The sequence below is a fragment of the Dreissena polymorpha genome, chromosome 13 (assembly GCF_020536995.1).
Source record: "Dreissena polymorpha isolate Duluth1 chromosome 13, UMN_Dpol_1.0, whole genome shotgun sequence".
In the NCBI taxonomy this organism is placed as follows: domain Eukaryota; kingdom Metazoa; phylum Mollusca; class Bivalvia; order Myida; family Dreissenidae; genus Dreissena; species Dreissena polymorpha.
Genome location: NC_068367.1, coordinates 3,319,180 through 3,347,123, shown reverse-complemented (window position 1 = coordinate 3,347,123; position 27,944 = coordinate 3,319,180). Strand labels below are relative to the sequence as shown.

The 27,944-nt window shown below is 36.0% G+C and overlaps 2 protein-coding genes across 8 annotated transcripts in view; one reads left to right on the top strand and one right to left on the bottom strand.

Annotated features, from left to right (window-relative positions):
- The window catches only part of LOC127856599 (homologous-pairing protein 2 homolog), a 20,321-nt gene extending 9,521 nt beyond the window's left edge, over positions 1–10,800 (bottom strand). For 2 of the 3 annotated variants that reach the window (XM_052392902.1, XM_052392904.1), the window contains exons 1-3: positions 4,522–4,639; positions 1,441–1,535; positions 1,031–1,135 (exon numbers count right to left, since the gene is read on the bottom strand). In XM_052392902.1, coding sequence (XP_052248862.1) covers positions 1,031–1,135; positions 1,441–1,535; positions 4,522–4,606 — 285 coding nt within the window. In that variant the 5' untranslated portion in view covers positions 4,607–4,639. Of the gene's footprint in view, positions 1–1,030; positions 1,136–1,440; positions 1,536–4,521; positions 4,640–10,730 lie in introns of those variants that run through there. The other variant, XM_052392903.1, reaches the window with a different exon arrangement.
- On the top strand, positions 9,822–27,944 carry LOC127856598 (uncharacterized). 5 transcript variants are annotated; one of them, XR_008038131.1, is made up of 13 exons: positions 9,822–9,843; positions 16,239–16,358; positions 18,174–18,306; positions 19,514–19,745; positions 20,320–20,529; positions 20,766–20,852; positions 21,326–21,385; positions 21,666–21,688; positions 23,154–23,241; positions 23,313–23,390; positions 23,822–23,914; positions 24,371–24,579; positions 25,232–27,944. XR_008038131.1 is itself a non-coding variant. In XM_052392897.1 (13 exons), the coding sequence occupies exons 1-13, from the start codon at positions 9,837–9,839 to the stop codon at positions 25,310–25,312; spliced, it is 1,455 nt and encodes a 484-aa protein (XP_052248857.1). In that variant the 5' UTR covers positions 9,822–9,836; the 3' UTR covers positions 25,313–27,944. The 5 variants fall into 5 exon arrangements, 4 of the variants coding, with proteins under 4 accessions (XP_052248857.1, XP_052248858.1, XP_052248861.1 ...); XM_052392897.1 differs by having other exon boundaries at positions 23,822–23,944; positions 24,367–24,579; XM_052392901.1 differs by lacking the exon at positions 9,822–9,843 and adding an exon at positions 14,208–14,334 and having other exon boundaries at positions 23,822–23,944; positions 24,367–24,579.

Below are 27,944 nucleotides of genomic sequence, written 5' to 3'. Positions count from 1 at the left end.
CTGTGACTGGTCAGCCACATAGACTTACCTCAGGAAACTGTGACTGGTCAGCCACATAGACTTACCTCAGGGAACTGTGACTTGTCAGCCACATAGACTTACCTCAGGGAACTGTGACTGGTCAGCCACATAGACTTAACTCAGGGAACTGTGACTGGCAAGCCACATAGACTTACCACATGGAACTGTGACTGGTCAGCCACATAAACTTACCTCAGGGAACTGTGACTGGTCAGCCACAGAGACTTACCTCAGGGAACTTTACCTGGTCAGCCACATAGACTTACCTCAGGGAACTGTGACTGGTCAGCCACATAGACTTACCTCAGGGAACTGTGACTGGTCAGCCACATAGACTTACCTCAGGGAACTGTGACTGGTCAGCCACATAGACTTACCTCAGGGAACTATGACTGGTCAGCCACATAGACTTACCTCAGAGAACTGTGACTGGTCAGCCACATAGACTTACTTCAGGGAACTGTGACTGGTCAGCCACATAGACTTACCTCATGGAACTGTGACTGGTCAGCCACATAGACTTACTTCAGGGAACTGTGACTGGTCAGCCACATAGACTTACCTCATGGAACTGTGACTGGTCAGCCACATAGACTTACCTCAGGGAACTGTGACTGGTCAGCCACATACACTTACCTCATGGAACTGTGACTGGTCAGCCACATACACTTACCTCAGGGAACTGTGACTGGTCAGCCACATACACTTACCTCAGGGAACTGTGACTGGTCAGTAACATAGACTTACCTCAGGGAACTGTGACTGGTCAGCCACATAGACTAACCTCAGGGAAATGTGACTGGTCAGCCACATAGACTTACCTCAGGGAACTGTGACTGGCAAGCCACATAGACTTACCTCAGGGAACTGTGACTGGTCAGCCACATAGACTTACTTCAGGGAACTGTGACTGGTCAGCCACATAGACTTACCTCAGGGAAATGTGACTGGTCAGCCACATGATAGACTTACCTCAGAGAACTGTGACTGGCAAGCCACATAGACTTACCTCAGGGAACTGTGACTGGTCAGCCACATAGACTTTCTGTTTGCCATAAGCCTTTTCTTTAATCTGACCAGACTCAGCAAGACTTTCACACGCCTTAACTATAGCCTACAACCAGGTATAAATATTATACTTTAATTAATATGACAACACAAAATATGATGCTATCTGCTTAAAGTCTAGTCTTGGTTTTCACTCATTCAGAAAGTTTTCTTAAATGGGCTTATCTGTAAGTTCTTCCTAAACCTTCTTTGGCACTTAAATCTGCCAGAATATAAATCAGTAAAATCTACCTTAATCTTCAAATTTATAAATAAAAAGTTCATGCTTAAGTGAAAACAAATTAAAGTGTTCAAAAGTGAGAAATAAAAATTTCAATAATAGGAAGTCGACTTCAAACAAGTGTTTCTTACAGTTTTCCCGAATTCCTTATGCAGATTGTTACAAATATCTATGGCACTGTAGGGTCGATTCTGTTTGTTTAGGTAGTCCAGTACAGCAGCTGACGCTGTAAACAAAAGATTAATTAACTAAATAAAATCTAGCTGAAGAATAATCATCTGGCTCATTGAAAAAGCACAGAATGCCATGACTCTTGTTGCCTGTTGAATTGTTGCAAAATAAGAACATTTGATCCAAGTGTCAATGACATGTAAATATCCCAATTCAGAATTAGTGCAAATTTGTGGCAACAACTTATTTTACTTCCTTGATATCAGAGGTGCTGTACTTTTCGCGAAAATTGGGTCAGGGGATTTATGTGTTCCGTTGGAATAACCTGTCCTTATGTTTGTGTTTATGAAATTCTTTATGATTATCACTTCAATTGTCAATATTAGCCAGATTTGCTTTCAACAATTGTTCTTTTTGAATGCTCTGAGCTTTTATGAGAACATACGTACAGCTGAGTTCTTTCTGATAAAACAAAATTCCATGTAAAAAAAATTCTCACGTATATCTATAAAATTTGAGTTCCATTAGCTGAATTAATACATCAGAACAAACTCAATACCTGTCATCGATATCAATTAGCGAGTCATTTGTGGAGAAATACTCAAAATAAAAACTTTACACAAAACCCTTTATCAAATAGAAAGCAAGAGTTTTGAATTGACTATTCGTTCCATCTTTCGGAGGTTCCAGAGAAAGTCTGTGTACATTGTATTACAATTGGTTGATTAGACACGAGATCTATCTCGCGGAAGATTTTCGCTGCGTATTTTTTAATTCTAAATACTGGGCTTTATACATTGCAAAAACTTATTTTCATGAACCGTTGACATGTTTGAAAATTTGGATTAATATCATTATTATGTGGCACACCAAATCAAGTAAGTTGTTTTAGTTGGAGCATTAGTGATTATGTATATTCTGTTTGTGTTTATTTATGCCAGAAAATAGTTTATGTTGCTTATATTAACGATTAAAGTGCTGCTTGGATTCCGGGCCACACTTTTCTATGAAAAATCTTGTTACCAGTTGCGACTCCCAGCGACCCAGAGGGTAATTAGCTGCGATTGAGTTGGATGATTGCAATTATCAACAATTGAAGAAGAAATGAGATGGAATTATCGAGTAATTTATACAGATGGGAAAAGTCATATTTATGCAGTAATCATAAGTTTGCATTATATGTGTCTATACTTGTGGAATGGTTAAATGTGACTCCCAGCGATCCAGTGGGTTAATAGCTGCGATCGAGTTGGACGATTGCAATTATCAACAATTGAAGAAGAAAAGAGATGGAATTATCGAGTAATTTATAGAGATGGGAAAAGTCATATTTATGCAGTAATCATAAGTTTGCATTATGTGTGTCTATAATTGTGGAATGGGTAAATGTTAAAATAAATTGAAGTCTCCTGATTCTCTGTTAAAATACATTTCCTCAAATGATCGACCAAGTCACACTTGAGTACAGAAGGGACAGGGCCGATATGATCCAAATTTTCAAATCTTTACATGCGCTGGATGATTTAAACTGGGAAAAATTGTTCCATCTGGCTGAGGATTATCTTCGTGGTCATCACTTGGAATTAAGAGGCAAGAATTCCAAAAGCAATGTAAGACTCAACAGCTTTAGTCAAATTAAGAGGCAAGAATTCCAAAAGCAATGTAAGACTCAACACCTTTAGTCAAAGATCAATTGATTACTGGAACTGTTTGGAAGAATCAACAATAGCTGCCACAAGTGTTATTCAATTTAAATCGTTGCTAAATTCTGAGAAATGGAACATTAAGAAGTTTAACCCATCTGTAAATTAATTAATTTTAACAATTAATATTTACTAAGCGCACTCTAGAGAAGTTTTAACAAAATATTACATATCAGAGAGAGATTCTAAAGAAGAGACCATTTATCAGAGGGCCATTACAGCTGAGCTAATTTACGGCCCAACAGTCCAGGTATCCATATTTACATACAAACAAGGGAATCATGTTGAATGTTAGGGATGCTAAAAAAACACCTTGCAAAACCTTTCATGGGGTGGACCATCAATGAAATCTGCAATTAATCATGAATGCAAAATAAGGTATGAGTTAAGCTGGGTACAAGGTAATCTTTTGTCTTTGTTTTGACATTTCTTTTTATTTAGTTTCAGTTCCTTTTATTGTAAACACACAGAGGTGACAATCCATACATGCCATAAATTTTCAGACAAATTCCAGGAAATTGAGCTCAATTTTCCGGGACTTTTGCCGATTTTCCGGGACATGTATACATATATCGATAAGCGATATCTTTAAACATATATGCATTTTTGGTAGGCATTGTAAAATCAGTATTCATGTATTCAAGCCAATTTACAATCACATTAAACAATGCAGCCTTTTCGGTTTGACTGCGAACGTGAGACAATCGATATGATAAGAGGACCCCTGTTATTGATCGATTTTGACACGTAGCGTAGTAACCTATATGGGTAGGTATTGCCATACTCCTATAAATATGAGGTAGATTTACATCGACGCGGGGTAGCTTACGTCTAATTATTTGGACTAGTATTGCCATGGAGATGCTGCGGATTAGTGGGTACACAGATTCGAGGTGCAGTTAAGCCTAAGATAAGGTACATGTATATATGGATTTTGTAAAATCCGGGACATTTGACAGATTTCTGGGACTGCGGGACACGTTCTTCATTACCGGGACAATCCCGGACAATCCGGGATGTATGGCATGTATGAGACAATCAAAGATACGAACGTTTCCCATTATGATTCACACCTGATATACGGTATTATTCACAACTATACGCCTATATATTATCAGTGGGACGAAACGTCCAATGTCTCCCTACACAAATATCAGTGGCACGAACTGGTAGTGGCACGAAACGTCCATCAAGGCATCATCCCCTAGAAGAAACGTTTGACCAGTTCTATAATTATCATTTAATGGTTAACATCGGGCATATTATATGGTGACTCATACTGTAGTTTTTCTTTTTCAAATAATAAATAATTATCTGAAATATGACCGATATATTTACCATTTAAATCCTTAGATTTACTCATTTTGAGTTCGATATATGTCAAATTTCGCGGGAGTTTGTTCAAGGGAGGTAAATTTGACATAATAATTCCACACCATACTGTTTTAAGGCTATATGCCACTAAGTTGTGCAATAGATTCGAAGGTTACATACCGCTAACTTGGTCATGAAATTATTTGTAAGGCTATTTTCCCCGTCTTAAGTCAGGAAGTTGTCACTTATATGTATGATTAGTTAGTACATTTACACCGGCTGATCCACGAATGGTGTGATTAAAAAAAAAAAAAATCAACCATCATCACCCTTCGAGGGTCGTTATTATATATATTTCCTTACATTTGTTTATGTAAACCATACAACGCGAAGCCATTTTGTGGAAAAGTTAAGTTCATTTTGAAAAAGCCCCAAACCCATAATCTAATCAGATGTAACACGATTTTTTGTGAATTCAGTGGTTTCCGTCTTTCCGTAGGAGGGGTAATAACAGCGAGAAGTTTTATTCTGAAGATAACATGTCAAATAGGTGTTACGACCAACTTGCCTCGTGCAATGACATTATTCCGCCAACAAGAACAAACATATATTCATGTGTGCGTCAACAATATGATGCAATTTGTTAATTTGCTGAAAAAATGGGTGGATCCACATAACGATGCTTTAAATAGTTTTTCTTTTTTGCAGTCGCTGTTATGATATAAGCATCGCAGCACAGAAAACATTGCTTATAACAATTGAAGTGCACACACAGTGATTTTATAACGTGAGTCCGGGCATTAACGCATGCTTGATTCAGTAGGAAATTCTCTTTTCAATATTTCTATATTATTGTCAAGCACAAAAACATAAAATTGCAATGAAATTCACACTTGCCTTTCCAGCCACTTTCAAATCAAATATTAAACATTGATGAAAATCGATAATAGTTTATGACGATAACTGGAAGGAACTATTCGTAAATATTGTTCATTACAAAAGTTGAACATTGTAATTGTATCGGTTTCTTAAACTGGTGTTTGGTAAGCATGTATCGGGATATCTTTCATTACAAGCAGATGGTCAAAAATACTCTAAAATACACGGCTGACTTTAGAAGGTTTCATTGTTTTCTCCGAACACCCCTTTATGTAACGGAAGCACATATAGTTATCCGACTGTTAAACATAGTGTGCATAAGTTGAACCATTGATCAATTTGACTGAACAAAAGCCCAGGGCTTAGTGTGAATACCCTGGTGGTCATATACGTCACTTAGTGTGAATACACTGGTGGTCATATACGTCACTTAGTGTGAATACACTGGTGGTCATATACGTCACTTCACACAGCTATAAACCTTATTGAAATCTATTCTTTATATTCCGAGTAAAATATTTTTTAAACGTTACGCCCCTGCGTGGTACCAGTTTCTAAAGACGTTTGAATATATTTTAGTCGCCTAAGTATAAACACAATAACGAATTCCTTTTTATCGAAACACATGGGCGCTGTTGGCATTGCAAATATTTGGGAATCGTTTATATTTTCTATAACTTTATTTTCCACATGTATGAAATGTTTGTTAATAATAAGTTAAATAATATAAACGTTGATTTACGAATTTAACATCAAAGTTCAGATGTGTTTTTATAACTAAACCATGCAGGATTAACAAAACATTCACTGTACTGCCAACAATAAAAACCAAAAAACCAAATCAAACAGCCTTGTTCACGACATCTATATTATAAGTTGTAACCGCATCAAGTTCTTTCAGAAAAATATATTGAAAAGACTCTTTATTGCTTTGTTCGAAATACGCTTTTCAAAGGTTTGTTTCAATTAGATTTTGAAGGGGTTTAGTAGTTTCATGTTTTGAATTCCCAATTTACTACATGCTGTGCTTCTTCTGCGGCTGCTGCTACTGCAAATACTACTTCTACCATTGCTGCTTCTTCTGTTACTGCTAGTTACTGCTACACGTACTGCTGCTGCTATTGTTGCTACTTATACTGACTGCTACAGGTATTGTTATTGCTACAGACTACTGAAGATATTGCTGCTGCTACCACAACATGCAGTGTTACGACCACCACCACCAACAACACCACCGCAACCACCACCGCCACCGCTACAGTCACCGCTACCGCCACCACCACCACCACCACCACCGATACAGCCACCCCCACCGACACAGTCACCGCCGACGCCACCGCCATCGCCAACGCCGGCACCGCCACCACCAACACCACAACCACCGCCGCCAAAGCCGCCGCCTCGGCGGCCGCCGCCGCCACCATTAACACCACCACCACCATCACTACTAGTACTACTGTATTTTAAAAGTAACAAAAATATGATAGTTAAAATATGGTACATTACATGCAGGTATATTTATGTATTGATAAATTAATAAACGAGTACCTGCAGCTGTATGCGCGGTATCCCATTTGAATTATCTTATATAATTTGTATTGCAGAAAGGTTTGCATAGTCCCTTTTTACCAAATTTGATCCGAATCGCAAATTGTAATAACTTTAAACCCAGTTCATGTCAATTATGTACAGACAATGGAAAATCAGTGTCTGTGAAGATAAGAACATTTGTTAAAACCAGGCGGATCAATATAACAATATTAAAATGCATATTTGATTTAACTGTAAACAAGCAAAGAGAACGCGGAAGTTATTTGGGAAGTATCAAATCAACGAGGTGAGTAATACATATACACACTTTATTAAAATTTAAATATACACACTTTTATTAAAACAATGATATTCATAACAATATTTATATAAAAAAAGGCGCAAACAAATTACCACTTACCCGACCGACACAATTTTGTGTGTGCCGATCCTAAAATTTTGTTGAATTTCAGGTTGAGTTAAAAAAAAATATTTTTCTCAAAATTCGATCATATGCGTAAAATAACTATTTCGTTTTCCCTTATTAGCTCGGCTGTTTTCGGAGAAAACCCGAGGTATTGTCATAGCCAGCTCGTCGTGTGGTGTCGTGTCCGTCGTCGTGTCCGCCGTCCGCGTCGTGCTAAAACCTTAACATTTTATTAAGGTTTTGAACATTGGCTCTAAAATCAAAGTGCTTCCACCTACAACTTTGAAACTTCATATGTAGCTGCACCTTGGTGAGTTGTACACGCCACACCCATATTTAGATCACTAGGTCAAAGGTCAAGATCACTGTGACCTCTAAAAAAATTCTGACAAGCTTTCATTTTTTTCAAAAATGCACCCGCAGCCGAGCGTGGCACCCGTTATGCGGTGCTCTTGTTTTTTTATTTGTATTTGGCAGATTACCCTCACATAAAGGAAATAACTAGAAAAAAAACTACGTATGCACTTTTAGTTTAAGTTGTTTTGTGGAAACAAACATGATTTATTTTGGCTAATTGGGTTTTAGCTTGTACCTTTTTTATATAGATTTTATAGAAAATGTTAAGTTTGTTTGAAAAACGATGTTTTTTGAAACACAAGCAAGCAATTATGATGTTAATTCAGAGTTGAAAACTATAGACTATCATCATTGTTATATTTTGTCACTAATATAATGTTTCGTTTTCATTAACATAATTATTAAATCTTCATTGCATCCAGAGCATAAGACTTATTAAAACGTTACCGAGTCCGTGTCCAGGGTAGACTTGGTGTCTTTAGGTGAGTCTAAAGAACGCTCCCACAGTGGGGATCGAACCATTGAAAAAGTCGAACCCAAACATCGGACAGCGTACGCAATAAGCTTCTTTTGGGTGATATATGTAAACAATTCAAATTGCAAGCGAACTACAGAAGAGTATAGCACATATATTATCTTAAATAGTTTGCATTACTATTTGTTCTTGTCTTGTTTCCAATATTTTAAAACCAAACTCGATTCGACTCCCAATGTGTCAAATATACATACAGTAACTTTAAAATCATTATATATCAATTGTGTATGACGTTTGTCAATCATGAAAAATCAACGACCGAAGATAAGCTTTATTGTAAAATCATTGGCAAAACCATGCCGATCAATATTCTATTGAATAGTTGATTGAACTACGACAAGAAATGTAAATATCATTTAAGAGGAGAAGGAAGGTAATTGGTACATATCAAATCCGTGAGCTGATAAACAATTCTACGAATTGTAAGGAAGTATAGCGTGATTGGTCGTATTATATATCTAAAGCTTACAAGAGAAACTGTAAGTTAATATTTAATATATCATAACTTTTTTGTTTTGAATCATGTATTTTAATGGCAATCTTTAAAGCATAAAATTTAACATAATTTTGTGTCGGGCAAAACCCGATCATATATAGTATTCCGAAACGTAAACTTTGTAAAAATGCGCTTGTTTAGTCAAGTTAAAGGAACCAGTAATACTAGATGATCAAAAATTATGGCATTAGTTTTGATAAATTTGAAATTGTGCATTAGAAAAGAGCCGTACTTACATAGATCCAGAGACTCTTCCAATACTCAAATATATCATTTTGTGAACCCATAAATAGTCGTACAAAAGATCTTCGGCGTAAGTAGTAATTATCAACAGTGTTGTTTTTTCATACACAGCCATCTGACCCCGTGTAAAACATTACCTTTCAAAGAAGTATTTAAAAATATTTACGGGTAAAAATTTCGCTTTAATATGTTAAGGATCGTATACATCGTCTAAATTATTTTTTCGCTTCTCGTCTTCGCAGTTGCATCGTCAGTTTCACGCTTAAAGAACCTACATTTATATTAAAGCGATTGTGAGCAAATATAATTAGAAATAGGGAAATAGATAACATTTGTACACACATTTTAAATGAACAATGATTTTATAGTAAACATAAAAAACTTATATGTGCATATATTAATAGTACACACAGCAAATGTATTAAACATTCTACTGATTTGTTTATGTTTTGATACATCAATACATACATTAATAATTCATCTAGAAAAATATATAAATAATTTATCTCATATTAGCCTATGCAATTTCATATTTAATTGAATATCATATTTCATTTCATTCGGGTCTACTTTCGAGAAATTTCTTCAACATTCATTTAACATAAATTGGGTTAGACAACTACGCCGAAAAGAAAGCGGACCAGCTTGAGTTATTAAATGTTTGATGTAACTTTGTTTTGAGTTGTCACCAAATGGTGATACCAACCACTGGTTTTAATGTTGAAGCTTGTTTTCAGATATGATGGCGTCCCAAACAAGACGTTTAGAGGAGCATCTAGAGTGCGGGATATGCCTGGATCGGTACACCAATCCGCGCATGTTGCCTTGCCAACACACGTACTGCGCTGAATGTTTGTCAGGTTTACCGAAAGATGCTAGGTTAGTAAAGAGTCAACATTTCTTATTTTAAAATGCCTTTGTGCGAATAGATATACACTTTTAGTTGTGACATGTGAAGCGATGAAGATCATAGAAAATTTAATACAATTTAGGTGATCAACTGCATCGCCGCAGAAAAATTTCCCCGTTATTTCGATGATTCAAATACATGTTCGTTTGAAGGTGCTTTCTTTATTTTGAAACAAACACTTCAAATGTTTGGAGTTAACAATTGAAACAATGCCCTCCCTAATCGAAATATCGATCAAATCGACTTAGCTTTACAAAGATATGAAGTATGTTTACACGTTGAGAAATTAAACATAAAGTCATGACACAATTAAGTGTTGAGTGGAGAGTTTATTAATTACAGACAGCTTTAGTTTATCGTGAACAATCTCAATCGGTGTCAGTCGATTTTGTCGTAATATTTGTAGACATGTTTTATTGTCTTAGCAGAAAAACAAATCAAATATACGAGTATTTCAAGTTTATGGTACTCGAGCATACACACCACATAAAGGACTCACTGATTTAGCGCTATTATATATACATGTATGCAGAGCTCCAGATAAAAATTTGGTTAAATTCTTATTTACACCCTATTTTAAAAATGAATTCTTATTTTACGCCCTATTATAAAAGTAATGATTCTTCAAAAATATATTACCAAATAATTGTGTATTCATGGTTTTTGACACATCAATAATTTAAAATTTTGGTTTATAGTCTTGGAAAAGCCTGGCTTTCCTTTTGTTTTTAACTGCTTTAGATTCAGTCATTTACGCAAGAGCTTATACATTCATCAATTATTGACGAAACCATGCTTTGGGTGTTTGGTTCATGAGAATCCAATTGAAAGAATGCATGCAGCGTGGATTTTTTACACTGAAATGGCTTTTTTTGCCTTCCCCGCTTCGATACACCGCTTCGGTCGACCATTATGATTTTTTATGTAAAACGCTTACTGACACTTCGGCTTAGGTCATAATGGCCTGTTGGTCGCCGTTAAAGTCATATCAAAAACTATATTTAACATTTGATTTTAATGACATTTTGAATAGGTATACAGTATATAACTTGTGTATACAAATTACAATATTTATTATTAGTGAATGATTGTAATTAAAAAGGTACAATAGCAGTAATGACTCGCCTGCAATATTAGGAGAACAGACCGTTTTGCCATTCGACTGTTCTTAGGTGTGGCTCTTTTCCTCACAGCAAACGCTTGAGTGACGTTGACTTAATGTTTTTATTGAGCGCCTAAACGAGTCAGAATTGGGATGAAATGTTTACCGTATATAATTTGCTACTGGAACTTTTACGCATGTTCGAAAATTTCAAATTCGTGTTTTATTTTTTCAACGCGTAACTTTACGCAAAGATTTTAAATCTAAATCGTTATTTAAGAAAATTAATTCGTTTTTACGCCTTTACGCATGTTATCTGGAGCACTGTCATCATGTATGCTGTTTGCTGCGAGATAGATGTGTTAACCGTTTTGCGATAATTAGATATTAAACAAATAAAGCGTCAATACCTTTCAATTGACACCGTGAATTTACTTCTTATGTTTGTTGGATTTATAAATGCTAGATATCAATTAAACAAAATACGAGTCTCAACTAATTAAGAAACACCAATCATTGAGAATCGACCAAGCCAGGAATGAATAGGGCGTTTATAGTTTATTGAAATATTGACATAGGACCATCTGTATATTATCTGGGTAATACCTTCAGTTTAATATTGTATAGTGTTTAAACATTCACCAACTGTAACAATTGCAACTTAAAATGATATGTTCAATTAAAATTATTATACGTCACTTTCGTGTCGAATTGCCGTATCCCATGTATCTACCTTTGCACAATTTTGACGTTGAAAAGTAATATGTCCCGATTGACCTGTAATTTGTTAGTATAACCCGCGTGTTTTTTTTAAATGTTCAACACAAGTTTGCCGAAAAATCCGCATTAGATAGTAATTCGTAGACACTTATGAGCATATATACACACATTGATGTAGATTGATTTGATTGATTGTCCAAAAATCTGAACGTACTTATAATGTATAACTTAAATAACATAATGTTTGTTTAGTGTAATAAAATACATGACAAGGCTATTGTGTCACACCGGTCTTACTGACAATAACGTAGTGACGTCACCATCTATGTATAGAATGATGACAAGGCGTATTTCGGGTTATAGTAAATATTGCTCTCCCCAATCGAAGAGTTATGTCAACCTCGACCTTCGACCTCTGTTCACATCACTGTGATCTGACTGCAATTTTTACTATACCCTTCAACTGCCCATGATTATTTATTATACTTAAACAATTTTCGGCGTGAATGTGTTGGAATTAATAAAAAAAAATAGTTGCAAAAATATATAATTGTCGGAACCCACGTTCACACAAATACGCGGTGCTTCCATATCGACCGTGGGGGGATTGATTAGCAAAAAGGTCGAATTCATGAGGAGACGCATTGTGTTCACACCGGTCTTTCTGACAATAACGTAGTGACGTCACCATCTATGTATAGAATGTGAGGAGACGTATGTCTGGTCACTTGTAAAATTCTGCAAGGAATGCAACCAATGAAACTACGCTCTGTCACACATTAAAAGTCGTTGGTGATCTCGTTGAATTATTAATATTTATCCGATTGATTTTGTTATTTTACTGGTATCCGTTCGCTTTTGTCATATTAAAAGTTATCCGACGAAACAATCCTTGCTATCAATACTTTCAAGGAGTATTTATAAATTATTTTTTATGTATTTTTTCCCTGGGGTTCAGAGGCCTGTTGGTCCACGGTCGCCCAAATCATTTTGGCCAATCAGAACACTGATCTTGAATCAGGGGAGAGGATAGGCTATAGTAAGTGGTGGTGATCTCCCTTTCTGTTTTGAACTTGTTTTAGGTCATAATACACTAAATAGTTTCCCTATATAATTCAATGGAAAAGCGACAACTTTGAGCGAAAATAAATGCAACATTTTGCACATAGAGACCCCCATAACCATACCTTTTCTTAAAGGCCATTCTAAGCGGAATCTATTTATGCAATAAAAAGGATATGTCATGTACAATGCAAGAAAGAACTTGACACAAATCAAAATCGACTGTTTTGGCAACTTTTTTTTCGGCCGTTTCTTAGTGGAATGTAACCTTTTCTAGTGCAATGGTTTACTATAGTCTTCACGTGTATCATATTTCAGGGATTCAGTAGTGAACACCTATTCATGCCCTACCATTATCTCCGCAAGATAACACCCGAATAATGGTAAAACGTGTAAAACATGCCTTCCTGTCAACTATGATATTTTTTTAGAGAGTACAGCCCTACATGAAGCGATCATTTAGTGTATTGTAACCTATAAGACAACGTTTACTGTTAACATCGCGAAAAATAAGCACTTCTCGATACTTATAAACCTAATTTCTATGTGCATGCCAATTTTCAGACCGATCTTTCACGTAGAAATGTTCGAAAATGCATTTTATTATAACGCCTGATAAGCCATGTGGCTTTCGCGTTCGGAGCATTGATTTATAACGGGCGTTCAGGCGTAAAACGATTACCCTAAATAATTACAATCGGTCAAAATACTGGAATATTGTTACAAGCTATGTAGAAAAAGAAGTAAACAACTATTAAAACGTGTTCATGAGCTCTTTCAGCACAAATTGTTGCGATTTGAGATGCTCAAGACGAGTTTTTGTACGGTGTTTTTCTTTGTTTCCTCTGAAAACGTATTTTCTTCTTAAAAACTCACGATGCTCCTTAAATTCGTAAAACAAACGCATTTATTCCGTGAAATTTGCCAAAACGCGTCATATCCCACTAAAAAAATGATGATTTTCTGTAAATACAGCTCCTTTGTGACTAGGCCTGGTTTTGCGTTTAGGTCATAATACACTAAATAGTTTCCCTATATAATTCAATGTAAAAGCGACAACTTTGAGCGAAAATAAATGCAACATTTTGCACATAGAGACCCCCATAACCATACCTTTTCTTAAAGGCCATTCTAAGCGGAATCTATTTATGCAATAAAAAGGATATGTCATGTACAATGCAAGAAAGAACTTGACACAAATCAAAATCGACTGTTTTTGCAACTTTTTTTTCGGCCGTTTCTTAGTGGAATGTAACCTTTTCTAGTGCAATGGTTTACTATAGTCTTCACGTGTATCATATTTCAGGGATTCAGTAGTGAACACCTATTCATTCCCTACCATTATCTCCGCAAGATAACACCCGAATAATGGTAAAACGTGTAAAACATGCCTTCCTGTCAACTATGATATTTTTTTAGAGAGTACAGCGATCATTTAGTGTATTGTAACCTTAACAAGGGTTTTTAGAGAGTCCAGAGAATTTTATTCTCGTCAGTATTTTATACTGACCAAAGCTTACATACTATAAAACAGCTGTTGTTGACCAGAGACTACGTTGCAGTTTAAGAGAACCGCGTTGCGTGACATTTAATCGTTTGAAAGTGCTCGTTTAGAATTTGTAATTTGATTTCGCGACGTTACCTATTTAAAAACTGAACGTTGTTAAACTTGTTTGGAAAATCCAGGTTCGGATTGTATTTGAATTCGGGCGTTTGTTTGTTGTCGTGTTGTATTTTGAGTTTTTAAACTTCCCCAGGGTTCGTGGAACGATGTCCTTTGTTATTCTCATACCGACAATAAATAAATTTTGATTTGATTTGATTCGGGAAGCCTTTTGTTTATTCTGGAATCCGGAGAACTGCCCCCTTATTTTAAAGGTGGCGGAGAGGTGCCCCCCCCCCCAGCAAATCGGTAGGGGCGGAGAACTGCCCCCCTGTCAGAATTTAGTAGGCGGATATCTGCCCCCCCCCATCAAATCTGTAGGGGCGGAGAACTGCCCCCCCCCCCCCCCCCCCCCCCCCCGGTGTCATATTAGTTATTAGTTACGTAGTGAAAACAATACTTACGGGTAATTTTACGTTATCGCTGTACACATTTTATCCGGTAAAAAATTAATTTAAGTACAAGTATATTGCCATCTATCGAACTGAATAACACAAATTGTCTAGAGGCATGTGATAATACTGTTTAAGGCCCTTGGTACGCATCTTCACCACTCACTATACATGAATGCCATGTAAAAGTCGTGCTTTAATAAGAGCGCGAAACATAGTCGAGATCCACACAGGAAACGCGTGCATGTTAATACTGGCCATGTGTCGCAACTATATATAGACGTGCAACTCAGTACTTATGGAGGAAAAGTTACATCGGAATTAATTTACATTATAAAGATAGTATTGACCCATGGAAAAAAAAACGTAACTAAACGTATAAAAAAGTAAATTAATAGGCAAAGCAAAGGCAATAATTTAGCTGACTTGAAGAAAAAAGTAAAGTGAAGTCGAATTAATAATCAATTTATTTATGTTGTTTAGTTAATTCATGTGAAATACAAAATAACATACATAAATACACACATTACATGCATACATACATTCACAGTTACAATCATACATACATACATTCAGACATACATTAAAAAATATATACATGCTTACATAAACGTTCAAAACATACATTCATACATACATACAATCTGCAACAGTTAGCATTTTGAGCAGATCATGTTGACATGCCAAACAAACAAAATCGGTAACAGTTGCTTTAATTAGCAGCTAATTAGGCAGGCAGAGAACTTGTTACCGTTAACGATAAGCACCGCGATCTTTTAATTGGTAGACCGGACCGACCTTAATTGTTAAGAACTTGTTAGCTTTGAATAAAGCGGCATACGGGTTTATTATATTGAACCGTCCAAATCCGTAATTGGCGAAAACAAACAAATAAATTATTGTTTTCAGCTTGCATACGGATGGATTAAATTGCATGCTAATTGTTTGTTTTGATTACGGGGAAAATATCAAATAATTCAGCCGCGAAAACTTTTTATTAGCAAAAAGTGATTTGTTTTTCTTTGTTAACATAGACGAAAATCACGTGATTATCAAGATGGCGACGTCCATGCCGAGGCAGGTATTTTTTTGCCGTTTTATAACTTTAATACTTGTACAACTTTATATTACTTTTGAAATTTCACTCAATTTCCAGACATAATAGCAAGAAAGTTACTGGCGTTATTGTCATTATAATACTCGTTTTATATATAGCCGCAAAATTTCTTTAATTAGGGGGCACTTCTCCGGGTCATCAATTCTGACAGGGGGGCAGTTCTCCGCCCCTTATTAATCAGCAGGGGGGCAGTTCTCCGCCCTATAAAAAAAGAGTGAGGGGGCAGTTCTCCGCCCAGTGAAAAATCTTTGTGGGGGGGGGCAGTTCTCCGGGGGGCACTTCTCCTAGAGCCGTTTATTCTGTTTCAGGTGAAGAACATGTCTGGTGCAGCAGCGATGTTCGTGTTCTTATTGCCGGGGATTCCAATGTCCATCGTTTGAAGTCTGCATGTCCTCCAAATGCAAGGATTGACTTTCTGCCCGTATCTGGTGAATAATTTTTAACTGTTTATAGTTGAGTGTGAGACCCAAAATGTTTCTGTGGCATGCTGCTTTATATTACCCCTTTTACTGTCTTAAATAGTCTATATAAATTGCCGCCATAATCTTTTGATGATTTTTGCGTTGGCATAATTATTTTAGCTACTGTCTTATACTGCAGTGGGGACGATTGAACTTTACCGGTACGCAACACTTAACATCAAACAGCGTACTCTAACCCTTAACACCTAACACATAACAACTTACGCAACACCTTATTATCCTTTTATCCTATATATTTCTTTAGTATCGGGGGATACCGCCCCCAAACCCCCGCTTTGTCGATGGTTGTAAACAACTTCGTACCGGTAAAGTTCAATCTAGCCCTGCAGTGTTTGTTGCTGCCTTTGGAAAAAAGGTTGCTAATTTTAATATTTATTTGAAGCTTTGTGTACCAAATAATTGTTTTTATGCCCCCGGTAGGGTGGCATATAGCAGTTGAACTGTCAGTCTGTCCGTCCGTCCGAACACTTTAATGGTCATAACTTTTTCAATATTTAACATAGCACCGTTATATTTGGCATGCATGTGCATGTCATTGAGCTGCACATTTTGAGTGGTGAAAGGTGAAGGTCAAGGTCATCCTTCAAGGTCAAAGGTCTAATATATGGCATATGTCCATCCGTCCGAAAACTAACATTGGTCATAACTTTTTCACTATTGACGATAGCAATTTGATATTTGGCATGTATGTGTATCTCCTGAGGCTGAACATTTTGAGTGGTGAAAGGTGAAGGTCAAATGTCTAATATATGGCGTCTGTCCGTCCATCCGAAAACTTTAACATTGGCCATAACTTGTTCACTATTGATGATAGCAACTTGATATTTGGCATGCATGGGTATCTCCTGGAGCTGAACATTTTGAGTGATGAAAGGTGAAGGTCAAGGTCATTCTTCAAGGTCAAATGTCAAATATTCCGTCCGTCCGAAAACTTTAACATTGGCCATAACTTTTTAAATATTGAAGATAGCAACTTGATTTTTTTTATGCATGTGTATCTCTTGGAGCTGAATATTTTGAGTGGTAAAAGGTGAAAATCAAGGTCATTCTTCAAGGTCAAATGTCAAATATTCCGTCCGTCTGAAAATTTTAACATTGGCCATAACTTTTTAAATATTGAAGATAGCAACTTGATATTTGGCATGCATGTATATCTCATGGAGCTGCACATTTTGAGTGATGAAAGGTCAAGGTCATCCTTCAAGGTCAAAGGTCAAAATTTGCAATATTGAAGATAGCAACTAGATATTTGGCATGCATGTGTATCTCATGGAGCTGCACATTTTTGAGTGGTGCAAGGTCAAGGTCATCCTTCAAGGTCAAAGTTTGAATACATGTACATGGCTTCAAAGCGGTGCAATAGGGGGCATTGTGTTTCCAACAAACGCATTTCTTGTTTTTAAAGAAATGCTTAAAACTCCACTGAATATTGCTTCAATACCCAAAAAGATATTTTACCCTAACAGTTTCATGGTATTTACATGTACACGTCATGTATATTATTACACTGATAAAACATGTATTATGGAATCAAGCAAAATACCCTTTCTGCTGTAACCAAAATGGGGAAAAAGATTGCAAATCCAGAAATTTGACGCAACATAGAACAAGTGAGATAAATATTAACAAAGATAAGCTTGCTTGTCTCGAACATAGCAATGATGACTATTTTTCATAATATTCAATAACAAATGACAACTCAAGAAAAATTATTGCAAATGAAAACCAATTCCAAATGGAAGATCTTATTTTACAATGCAGGTGCAAAGTATGTGTCTGACCGGAAGGGCTTTAGAAAGCTGCTGCATCAAGAGCTGATGTCAGGTTGTTACGACATATTGTACCTGCATCTTGGCTCTAACGATGTTTGCTGCAAGGATAGCAATTTCTACCGGTATGTTGAACAGTAATTTTTCAGTTATAGTTTTTATTTAACCTTTTTACCTTAGCTTTATTGCAGGGAACGCACTATGCTTATTGAGACACTCGAGTCTGTTCCTGGGAAGAACCAGAACTTGGTGTTTATGGAGAAGATAATGAGAACCTCCTAACTCCCTATCACTAGGCGGACACCACATCCACTACACCATTATGCTTTTACATTGGCCTGTATTATTGAATGTCCACACCAACCCCCTAACTAGAAACCCTGGATCCGCCACTGAACAGCTTAGCAGCATGAATAAAAATGAGCTTGATCAACTTAGTATCACTTTCTTATTAGATTTTTTTGGATTGGCATTTTAATGAAATAAAATAAGTTAGTTTCTCAAATATTTTTGTAGTTGTTTGTAACTTTTTATGCCCCCGGTAGGGTTGCACATAGAAGTTGAACTGTCCGTCAGTCAGTATGTGTGTCAGTCTGTCCGTCCGTCGGGAAAAAAAACTTCAACGTTGGCCATAACTTTTGCATTATTAAAGATAGAAACTTGATATTTGGCATGCGTGTGTACCTCATGGAGCTGAACATTTTTAATTGGTGAAAGGTCATCCTTCAAGGTCAAATGTCAAATATATGGCGTCTGTCCGTCTGAAAACTTTAACATTGGCCATAACTTTTTCAATATTGAAGATAGCAACTTGATATTTGGTGTGCACGTGTATCTCATGAAGCTGCACATTTTGAGTGGTGGAGGTTCAAGGTCATCCTTCAAGGTCAAAGGTAAAAAAATAAATACAAAGCGGCGCAATATGGGGCATTGTGTTTCTGACGAACACATCTCTATTTAATAATTGTTTGTGATGGGAAGATAATACAATGAGCAACTAATACCATTACCTTATTATCCCTTGCCATAGGAGGATGGATATTGTTTTGGGGTTGTCTGTCCGTCTGTCTTTCCATCTGTCCGTCCAGCACTTTTGTGTCCAGAGCCATATCTTGGAAGTGCTTTGGCGGATTTCATTGAAACTTGGTATGAGTATATATATGGATAAGAGGATGCTGCAGGCCAAATGGCATCGTACACCATCTGTTAATAGCAGAGTTATGGCCCTTTGTTTCTTAAAAAATGCTTCTTTAGTGTCAAATATAACACTTTTTTGTCCAGAAGCATATTGGCAGGGTATATCAATTCAATGAATTTGCTTGTTATTTTTAGTTGTGTGACTGAGATCCTTGATGTTGTATTCAGTGTGTGCACTGAAATACACGTGGTGCTTTGCGTGATTCTTCCACGTGATTTTGATGTGAGAATGTTTCCCCGATGGCCACTCTCAGGGGCACAGTTGAGGAACTACTGCCAGTGGATAAGGAGCGCAAACAGCATGCTGTGGGAACTGAGTCACCATGTGCCTTCTGTGAGATACATGGACTATGCAGCAACTAAACAGGTATAGGGAAAGATCTAGAGTGAAATAGGAAGTTTCTCAGCAACTGTTGCATGGAATTTCATCATCATGAAACTTAAAATAAATATATGCATCATTATACTGCGGTGGACCAATCCCAAATTCTGTTCAGACATCCTTCTTTGCTCAAGAGATATGCCTCCTTAATTGGTGAAAATTGACTCATTGAGCAGTTTTGTTGCACTTACTGGTTTCTTAATAACTTTTACATGAAATATCATGAATTTTAAAATAGATGTATTACTTTGTGGTGGTACACTTGCACGTTTTGTTGGTTTCAGCTCTAGAAGTAAAGCCCCATAATTAAAGATATCTGTCTGTGCTGTAATATGGAAGTTAATGAAATGTATTATCATTTTTTTAGAAGTTCTTGTATAAGTTTTGTCAGGATGATCATTTTGGTCAGTTCAGAGTTGTACACTCTAATTGATTGAAACTAAAATATTTTTTCATTCGTTGAGGGAAACCAGTTCATTTAATTTGCTGCTTTAATATCTTAGTTATGTTTAAAACAAATTAGTACGGTAACTATCAATAATCAAAATTTAATTTTAAGAAGTCCCTGTACTTGTCCCATGATGGACTACATCTGAGTGCTGAAGGGGCTAGGAGGTGTTTAGCATCCATACATGACGACCTGCCAAACCAGCTGTGTGTGGAGGCTGCTGTTCAAGATCCTACAGAATGGCCAGCTCTCTCAGCCACGGAAGTACCGGTTCAGGAGCATGACAGCACCATAGCACTCTTTTCGGATATTGTGCAGACTGTGAGTTTAGTGCTACAACAAAGTGGACTGCATTTATGAGCCATAAGCAAATGTGATTTATGCACAAAACTGCAATTCTGCGTCAGGCTAAAACCTTAACATTGACTCTAAAATCAAAGCGCTTCCACCTACAAATATTCATAACAATTTGATTTTGCTGTAATGTTTATATTTTTGATTAAAATAAGCCGTTTAAAAAAAGTATAATACCTGTATTATGGTTAAATAAATTGTAGGGAGCTCAACCAGAGATTCAAGACAAGGTGGATGCAAGTGAAGTACCAGTTCCCAGGGACATTAAGCCTCAGACACATAAAATAACGGTAACTTTTCTATGCATTTAATCGTACAGATATTTCATCATTCTTAATGAACATTTATAAAGTGATTGCAATCCAGTATTGATTGCTCATATGGCTTGTTACAGCCTATAAATTAATGTTATGTCTAGAGCCGTAAAGCTGGGCACCCTGTCATGTCTCTTTTTTAGCCTCGCCTTTTTGCCCCTGATCAGCACCATAATGCCCTTCATTATTGGTAGCTGTAAGGCAATAGTTGGACTGCAGGTCCTATACTTTTAAAGCAATGCCTTTAATCATCAAAGAGCATTGTTTGTCATTAAGTGGTAAACATGAAAAGTTCAACAGATGTCTTTGTGTGAAAGCCAGACCATAGAGTTGATGTCATAACCATTCAGTTATATCAGAACATAACATTCTGTAATTGTATAAAAAATAAACTAGTTAGTTTATATAATTTTGTTTTCCATATTTTCACACACACAATTCATTCTCAGGTTGTCACAGCCAGAGCTAAGAGGTCTGCAACCAGAAATGTCAAAAGATATGGAAAAAAGGTAAAAAATACTGTTAATTTCAGATAACCCTCACTGTTTCATTGTGGAAATGTCCTACTAATTCTTAAAACAAGTTTTTTTTTGTTTTAACCAAACCTATTTTGAAAGTAAAATATAAGTAAAAGACCATATTAGTGTTATTATTTTGAGGACATCTTTCCTTTCTGTTGTCTTCTGCATATTATTATATAATTGTTGTTATTTTTCAAAATAGTCAACTTTGGTGGATGAGGTTTTGCACTTATGCCATGCCTGTACATGCATGTGTAAATTGTTTCAGTTGGCAAAGAAATGCCACACAAGGTATATAAAGCTTGATTGGTGCATTTGTTATTGTTGAAATTTTTGTTTGCATGTACATGCATGTGTTAATTGTTTCAGTTAACAAAGAAATGCCACAATGTTTAATGTGCTTCATCCTATAACTTTGAAACTTTATATGTAGCTGCACCTTGATGAGTTATACATGCCACACCCTTTTTTGTGTCACTAGGTCAAAGGTCAAGATCACTGTGAACTCTTAAAAAAAAGAAACTGCACCTGCAGCCGAGCGTTGGCACCTGCTATGCGGTGCTCTTGTTTTTATTCATCATCATGTTACTGGTAGTGAAATATGTGTGAAATAAATAGCCATAAAATACCGATAGGGAAAGCACAGTAAATAAATGCAGATTTATACATGCTATCAAGGAATAGGAAGCTTGTTTGGTGCATTTTGTTTTGTTGTTTTTGCTTTCGTTGAAAAAAATCTATTTGTTAACATTTACATGTATTATATCCTTGAAGTCATTAATTTCTGGCACATCTTTTTATGCCGCCGAAGGAGGGCATATAGTCTGTCTGTCACACTTTACGTTTAGGTTTCGAAAAATGCTCATAACTTCTATGTCGCTTCAGATAGCAACTTCATATTTGGCATGCATGTGTATATTGACAAAGCCTTTCCATGCGCACACAAATTTTGACCCCTGTGACCTTGACCTTGAACTTAGGGTCTGCGTTTAGGTTTCGAAATCTGTGTTTAAGTTTCGAAAAAAGCTCATAACTTCTATCAAGCGTTTATAGGGGGCATAAGTCATCCTATGGTGACAGCTGTTGTTTACCTATATATACATAAATGTAATGCATTCTTAAGTAGTTTCATAAAAATCACCTTTCTTAATGGAATTACATACAACATAAACATATGCCAACATAAGGCACTCATTGTTGCTTTATTTTAAGACACCCCAACAATATTTATTAGCGAGGCTGTTTTCGGAGAAAACCCGAGGTATTGTCATAGCCTGCTCGTCGTCCACCGGCGTCGTGCTAAAACCTTATCATTGGCTCTAAAATCAAAGTGCTTCCACCTTCAACTTTGAAACTTCATATGTATATGCACCTTGATGAGTTCTACACACCACACCCATTTTGGGTCACTAGGTCAAAGATCAAGATCACTCTGACAAGCTTTTGCAGCCGAGCATGGCACCCGTTATGCGGTGCTCTTGTTTTATATTAAAACTTGCTGCATGAATGCTATTACTGCAGTAACTCTCTTGTTAGTTTTATGTCAAATAGGTTTAATCGTTTTGTTAGTTTTATATTGACGGTCATTGGAATTAGTGGTCGTCCAATATTGTCCGGGACAACAAAAATATAGTTCAGACATAGTTTCCCTTTTTTACTGGATGGCAATTTTTAGCCTGAATGAATATTAATTTTACATGATTATGCATTCACAGACACTGCATTAATGATCCTGTTTTTTCGTCATGCATTAAAGGTCATGCTGCAGTGAATTTGTTTACCTTGACATTACTGAAGATGTGGCTGTTTTCCTGCCTGCATACAAGTTGAATGGCTTATGCTTGGTACTAATTTTATGACGATATGCTCCATACTTTTTAACACTTTCCATCTTGATAGCATAATAACTTTTCAGAAACGCAAGAAGATGGAAGTCAAGACTGGTAAGGTTAAAAGGGAGAAACCTACCATGACGAAAAAGAAGAACAAACAGGTAAATCAATGACAGAAAGTATTCTTTCTTGTCAGATAAACAAAACTTGTTCAAGAAGATCCTTTAAAACACACATTCATCCTTTCATGTATGGTCATTTAGATGTTCTACAAATACAGTAAAACCAAGCTTTAAAGACGACACAAAGAACCTTATAAAATTAGTCTAAATAGCTGGTATTCTTACAATTCAGGTATAATTGATTATCACCAATAACCTGTTAAGCGGGGTTTTGGTGTATGTAAGTCTTCCATGTGCAAGCTTTTCAGGACCAGTCCTGGGCCTGTATTGAATTCATTATAATGTTAAGATGTTCTAAAGTATGAACCAATTGTGGTACATGTTTTTGTTTTGTTTCAATTTCCATGAGTTGTTCACAAATATTACTTAGATGCGATTTTAGAATCCTCAGGCTGAGTGGTATTTTTTAGGTCCCTTGCTACAATTGCCCAAACTGCAGGGTGTGCTGTTCATCTGAAGATGCCCTGCTCGACCATTTTATAACGAAGCATTCATCATGGAAAGTTGATAGGCCTGACACACTTTTCAATCAGGTTTTTAAATGGAACACATATTGTTGTATAGCTTTATGTTATGTAAATATACTCTTAAGATTTTGAATGAAAAAATATAATACTTTTTCTCCCCTAACAGTTTAACCTGAGGGGACTTATGGTTTGCGCTCTGTGTGTCCGTCATTCTGTGAGTCTGTCACTCTTTCTGGATCATGCGATAACTTTAAAAGTTCTTCATATTTTTTCTTGAAACATGGATATATGGCAATATGGACATTATGTACGTCATTTCATTTTGTTCCTCATCAAAATTTCTGGTTGATATGGCAACAAATATATATAATGAAAAAAAATCCAAAAAAATCTGATAATGGTGGAACCTGTCGGGGACATACATTGCTTGGCAATAGTCTTGTTTGTCTAGTAAGTATTGTATTAAAGGAAGGGTTATTCTATTATAGGAAGATGAAATCAACGTGCCATCCAACATCCATTGCCACCGAGACACTGAAGAGATGCCCCAACAAGATGACAACGCCGCAAATGAAGATAAAGTCAATGTGCCATCCCACTTCTTTTTCCAACGAGACACTGACGAGACGCCCCAACAAGATGTAGACACTTCACAGCTTCTTCTTATTCTTTCAAATGACGTTGAACTTAACCCTGGACCGGTGAGATATTCCTGCCTTATAATAAACAATAATAGTGGGCAAGTTCCTTAATCAGAGGAATTTTAACCTTGTTAATGTTCTATAAATAAATAAATATATATATATATATATATATATATATATATATATATATATATATATATATATATATTATATGTGTGGTTAGGGTAATTTGAGGAAGGTGCTAGTTTGAAATTATTATCTTATATATTGACCATTTTCTATTTGTATGCCCCAAGATCAAATGATCGGAATATATTGTTTTTGGCCTGTCTGGTTGGTTATAAGAGAAATATAAGTACTTTATTAAATTCGAAGGTTTGTAGGCACTTAAACTTATTTAAATCATATACTCACATGTGGGAAGATTTAATTCATACAAATATTGATAACAATGATGATGAAGAACAGCAGTTATTTGATGACAATATTGATGATGAAATGCCTGTTTCGGTTACATTAAGTACTGCTGCATACAATAACTTCAATGAGGAATCTGGACTTTGGAATTTTAAGTGTAGAAGTAAACATTCTCCCAGACTTAAAGACAATAATGAGTTAAGGAAAAATATCATAAAACGTGATCAGTGGAATGATTCTAACCTTGTTCGATGTTCAGATGGCTGCCTAAAAGGACCTGTATTATTTCCAGATATTCCAGACAATACCGGTCCCTGTGGAAGCGGTTGGCTCAAGCGAGAAGATGACGATAATTACAGTGAAAATGGACTGACCATACACGAAAGACAAAGGACATTAAATATTTACACAAATTTTGCACCTGTAAAATGTGACATTCATATACGTGAATGCTATAATTCAATTAGTAAGCCATGCAGAATTCTTTGGGATGAAGGGGACTTAGATTGTTTACATGTATTAAGTAGGGATACAGCAGCAGGAGATGAAATAGGGTGGGAATTTGTATCTATGGTTATGAATTCTAGTTGCACTTTTTCCTCTTACTGCCAGTTTAAAAATGAGATGTATAAAACTCGCCACAATAAGGCTAGGTTTATGGATCAAACAGTTTTTTTTAATTTTTGGTTCAGTTGGGCTTCAAACATGAAAATAGATTATTCTAAAGTTGAAACTTCTGCTCGAGGAACATCAACATTATTTCTTTGGTTCTGTGCAGACCATGGACATTGCTATGGTTTCCACATGACTGGGGCAGAAGGAAGAAAAGATCCCGCATTATCACTCTATAGCTATTTAGAAACCCCTCCACAATACGTGTTTTATGGCTTTGCATGTAATTTTCAAGAATATTGCCTAAACAGAGAAAGTGGATACTATAAAAATGAACATTTTTTTCATGACATTTTCCATGGCTACTCCCACAAATGTTCTAGTGCTTTTACAGCTAGCAGACTTCAAGGCTTTGAATCTGTAAAATCTGAAATATGTGAACAATTCAACAGCTTTATACAGTGCATTAAAAGGTTGGCCCGTCAGATGTCACAGTCACACTTTTGCTTTTACCTACAATTCTTTTTAAATGAATGGAATAAGAAGAAAAAGTTATCATATGAAAAAAGATAAGAATTGCTTTAGCTGGGTTAGTTTAATGTGATTCTTAAATGGTCTATAATTTTAAGTTCATCTGAACTTTGAATACTTACTATTGCATCTTTTGATGCTTTTTTCTATTTAAAGACTGAGCGAGTAAACACATACTATGTATTATTATGCAATAATTGTTTTGTGTTTATATCTCAACTGAGCATAAAGTGCTCAGGGTGAGCTATTGTGAATGGTCTTGGTCCGTCATGGGTCAACATTTTTTACTTAAACAACATCTAACCTCTGTGCCAATCTTAATGAAACATGGCACGAGTTTTCTTTCATGAACCTCTTTCAAAGTTGTTAAATGAAATGCATTCCATGCATAAATCTGGTTGCAATGGCAACCAAAAGGAAAGCTTATATATTTGGCATAAAACATCGTCTGGTTGACCTCCTTTGTGAATTTCAAAATATGCTATACCCAACTCACAGGCAAATTTGTCCTTATTTGCTCATAGTGAACACTTCTTTTAAATGGCCAGGAAGAGAGTTCAAGTTTATAGACAAGAACAACAGTCAGATGAGCGATATAGTGTCATCATGGCACCTTTATAGCTGAATCATTTATGAAAAATTGTCAATTATATGTTCTGTGACTTGTATGATTTGCAGTATTCATTTCGCTGTCTTCATGCACCTTACAAAAGCCATTTTATTATCAGTGTTCCTGATTCTGTTGTAGCATTTATTCTTGAAATTCGTTATTTTTCATATTTTTCCTAATTGTTATGCTCCCGAAATACAATTTCGCCGGAGCATATAGTTTCCAGTTTGTCCTTCCTCACTAGTTTCCCATAGCACCTTCAATTCTTTACCGATCTCTTTCATATTAGGCATGTAGGTACCTTGCATGGACCTTAACCTTTTGATGAGGTCACTGGGGTCAAGGTCACCAAGGCTAATAATAGATTTTTCCGTCACACTTTTGTCACAGTTTCTCATAGCACATTCAATACTTTAACGATCTCTTTCATATTTGGCACGTAGGTACCTTGCATGACCTCTTCCTTTTGATGAGGTTTGAGGTCACTGGGGTCAATGTCACCGAGGCTAATAATAGAATTTTTTAAGGTGGTTATTAACACATAGATTGACATAGCGCATCATCGGGGAGCATCCATCAGTTTCACTGATATTCTTGTTGTATGTTATATACGTGATCATAGATACTGTAAATTTTGTCTTATGCGACATGTTTATAATGTAGAAGATGAGAACCCTGTGTTTATGCAGTGCCCATTATATAACACAGATATGATTTGTTTATTCCGCTGTGTTTGAATGAAATGGAAACTTTGGTTTGTTCAATATGTTAATGGCCGATGAAAATGACAAGCACATATTTTTGATTGCAAAATGTGTGTATGTGCATGCTAATATATAACAACTACGTAATTATCATGCAAATTAGCTGTCATTTTAATTCTGCATGCTTGTATTGCATTGTTTATTTATATCTGATAAAAAATACTGATTCTTAGGTTACTTTATAAGTATGTTACTATTTTGCATGCTTACATGTTATAGGTAGTTAATTATAAAGTAATCCTTGTTTTGGTGGTATTATAATGTATAGCAGCATTTGTTCTACGAAAGTGCATGCGTGTTGCATCATATGACTTTGTTTTCTTTAACTATTCAGGTTATTTTATATAATTATGAAATTAAACTATGTATTATGGCCCTGTGGCCTGACTGCAAATAAATATTCGTATTTGTATACAGTTTTTGTAATGTGATGTATGGTGGTATCATGTTGTTTCACTTTTTGATCAATATAACTATTATGCATACAA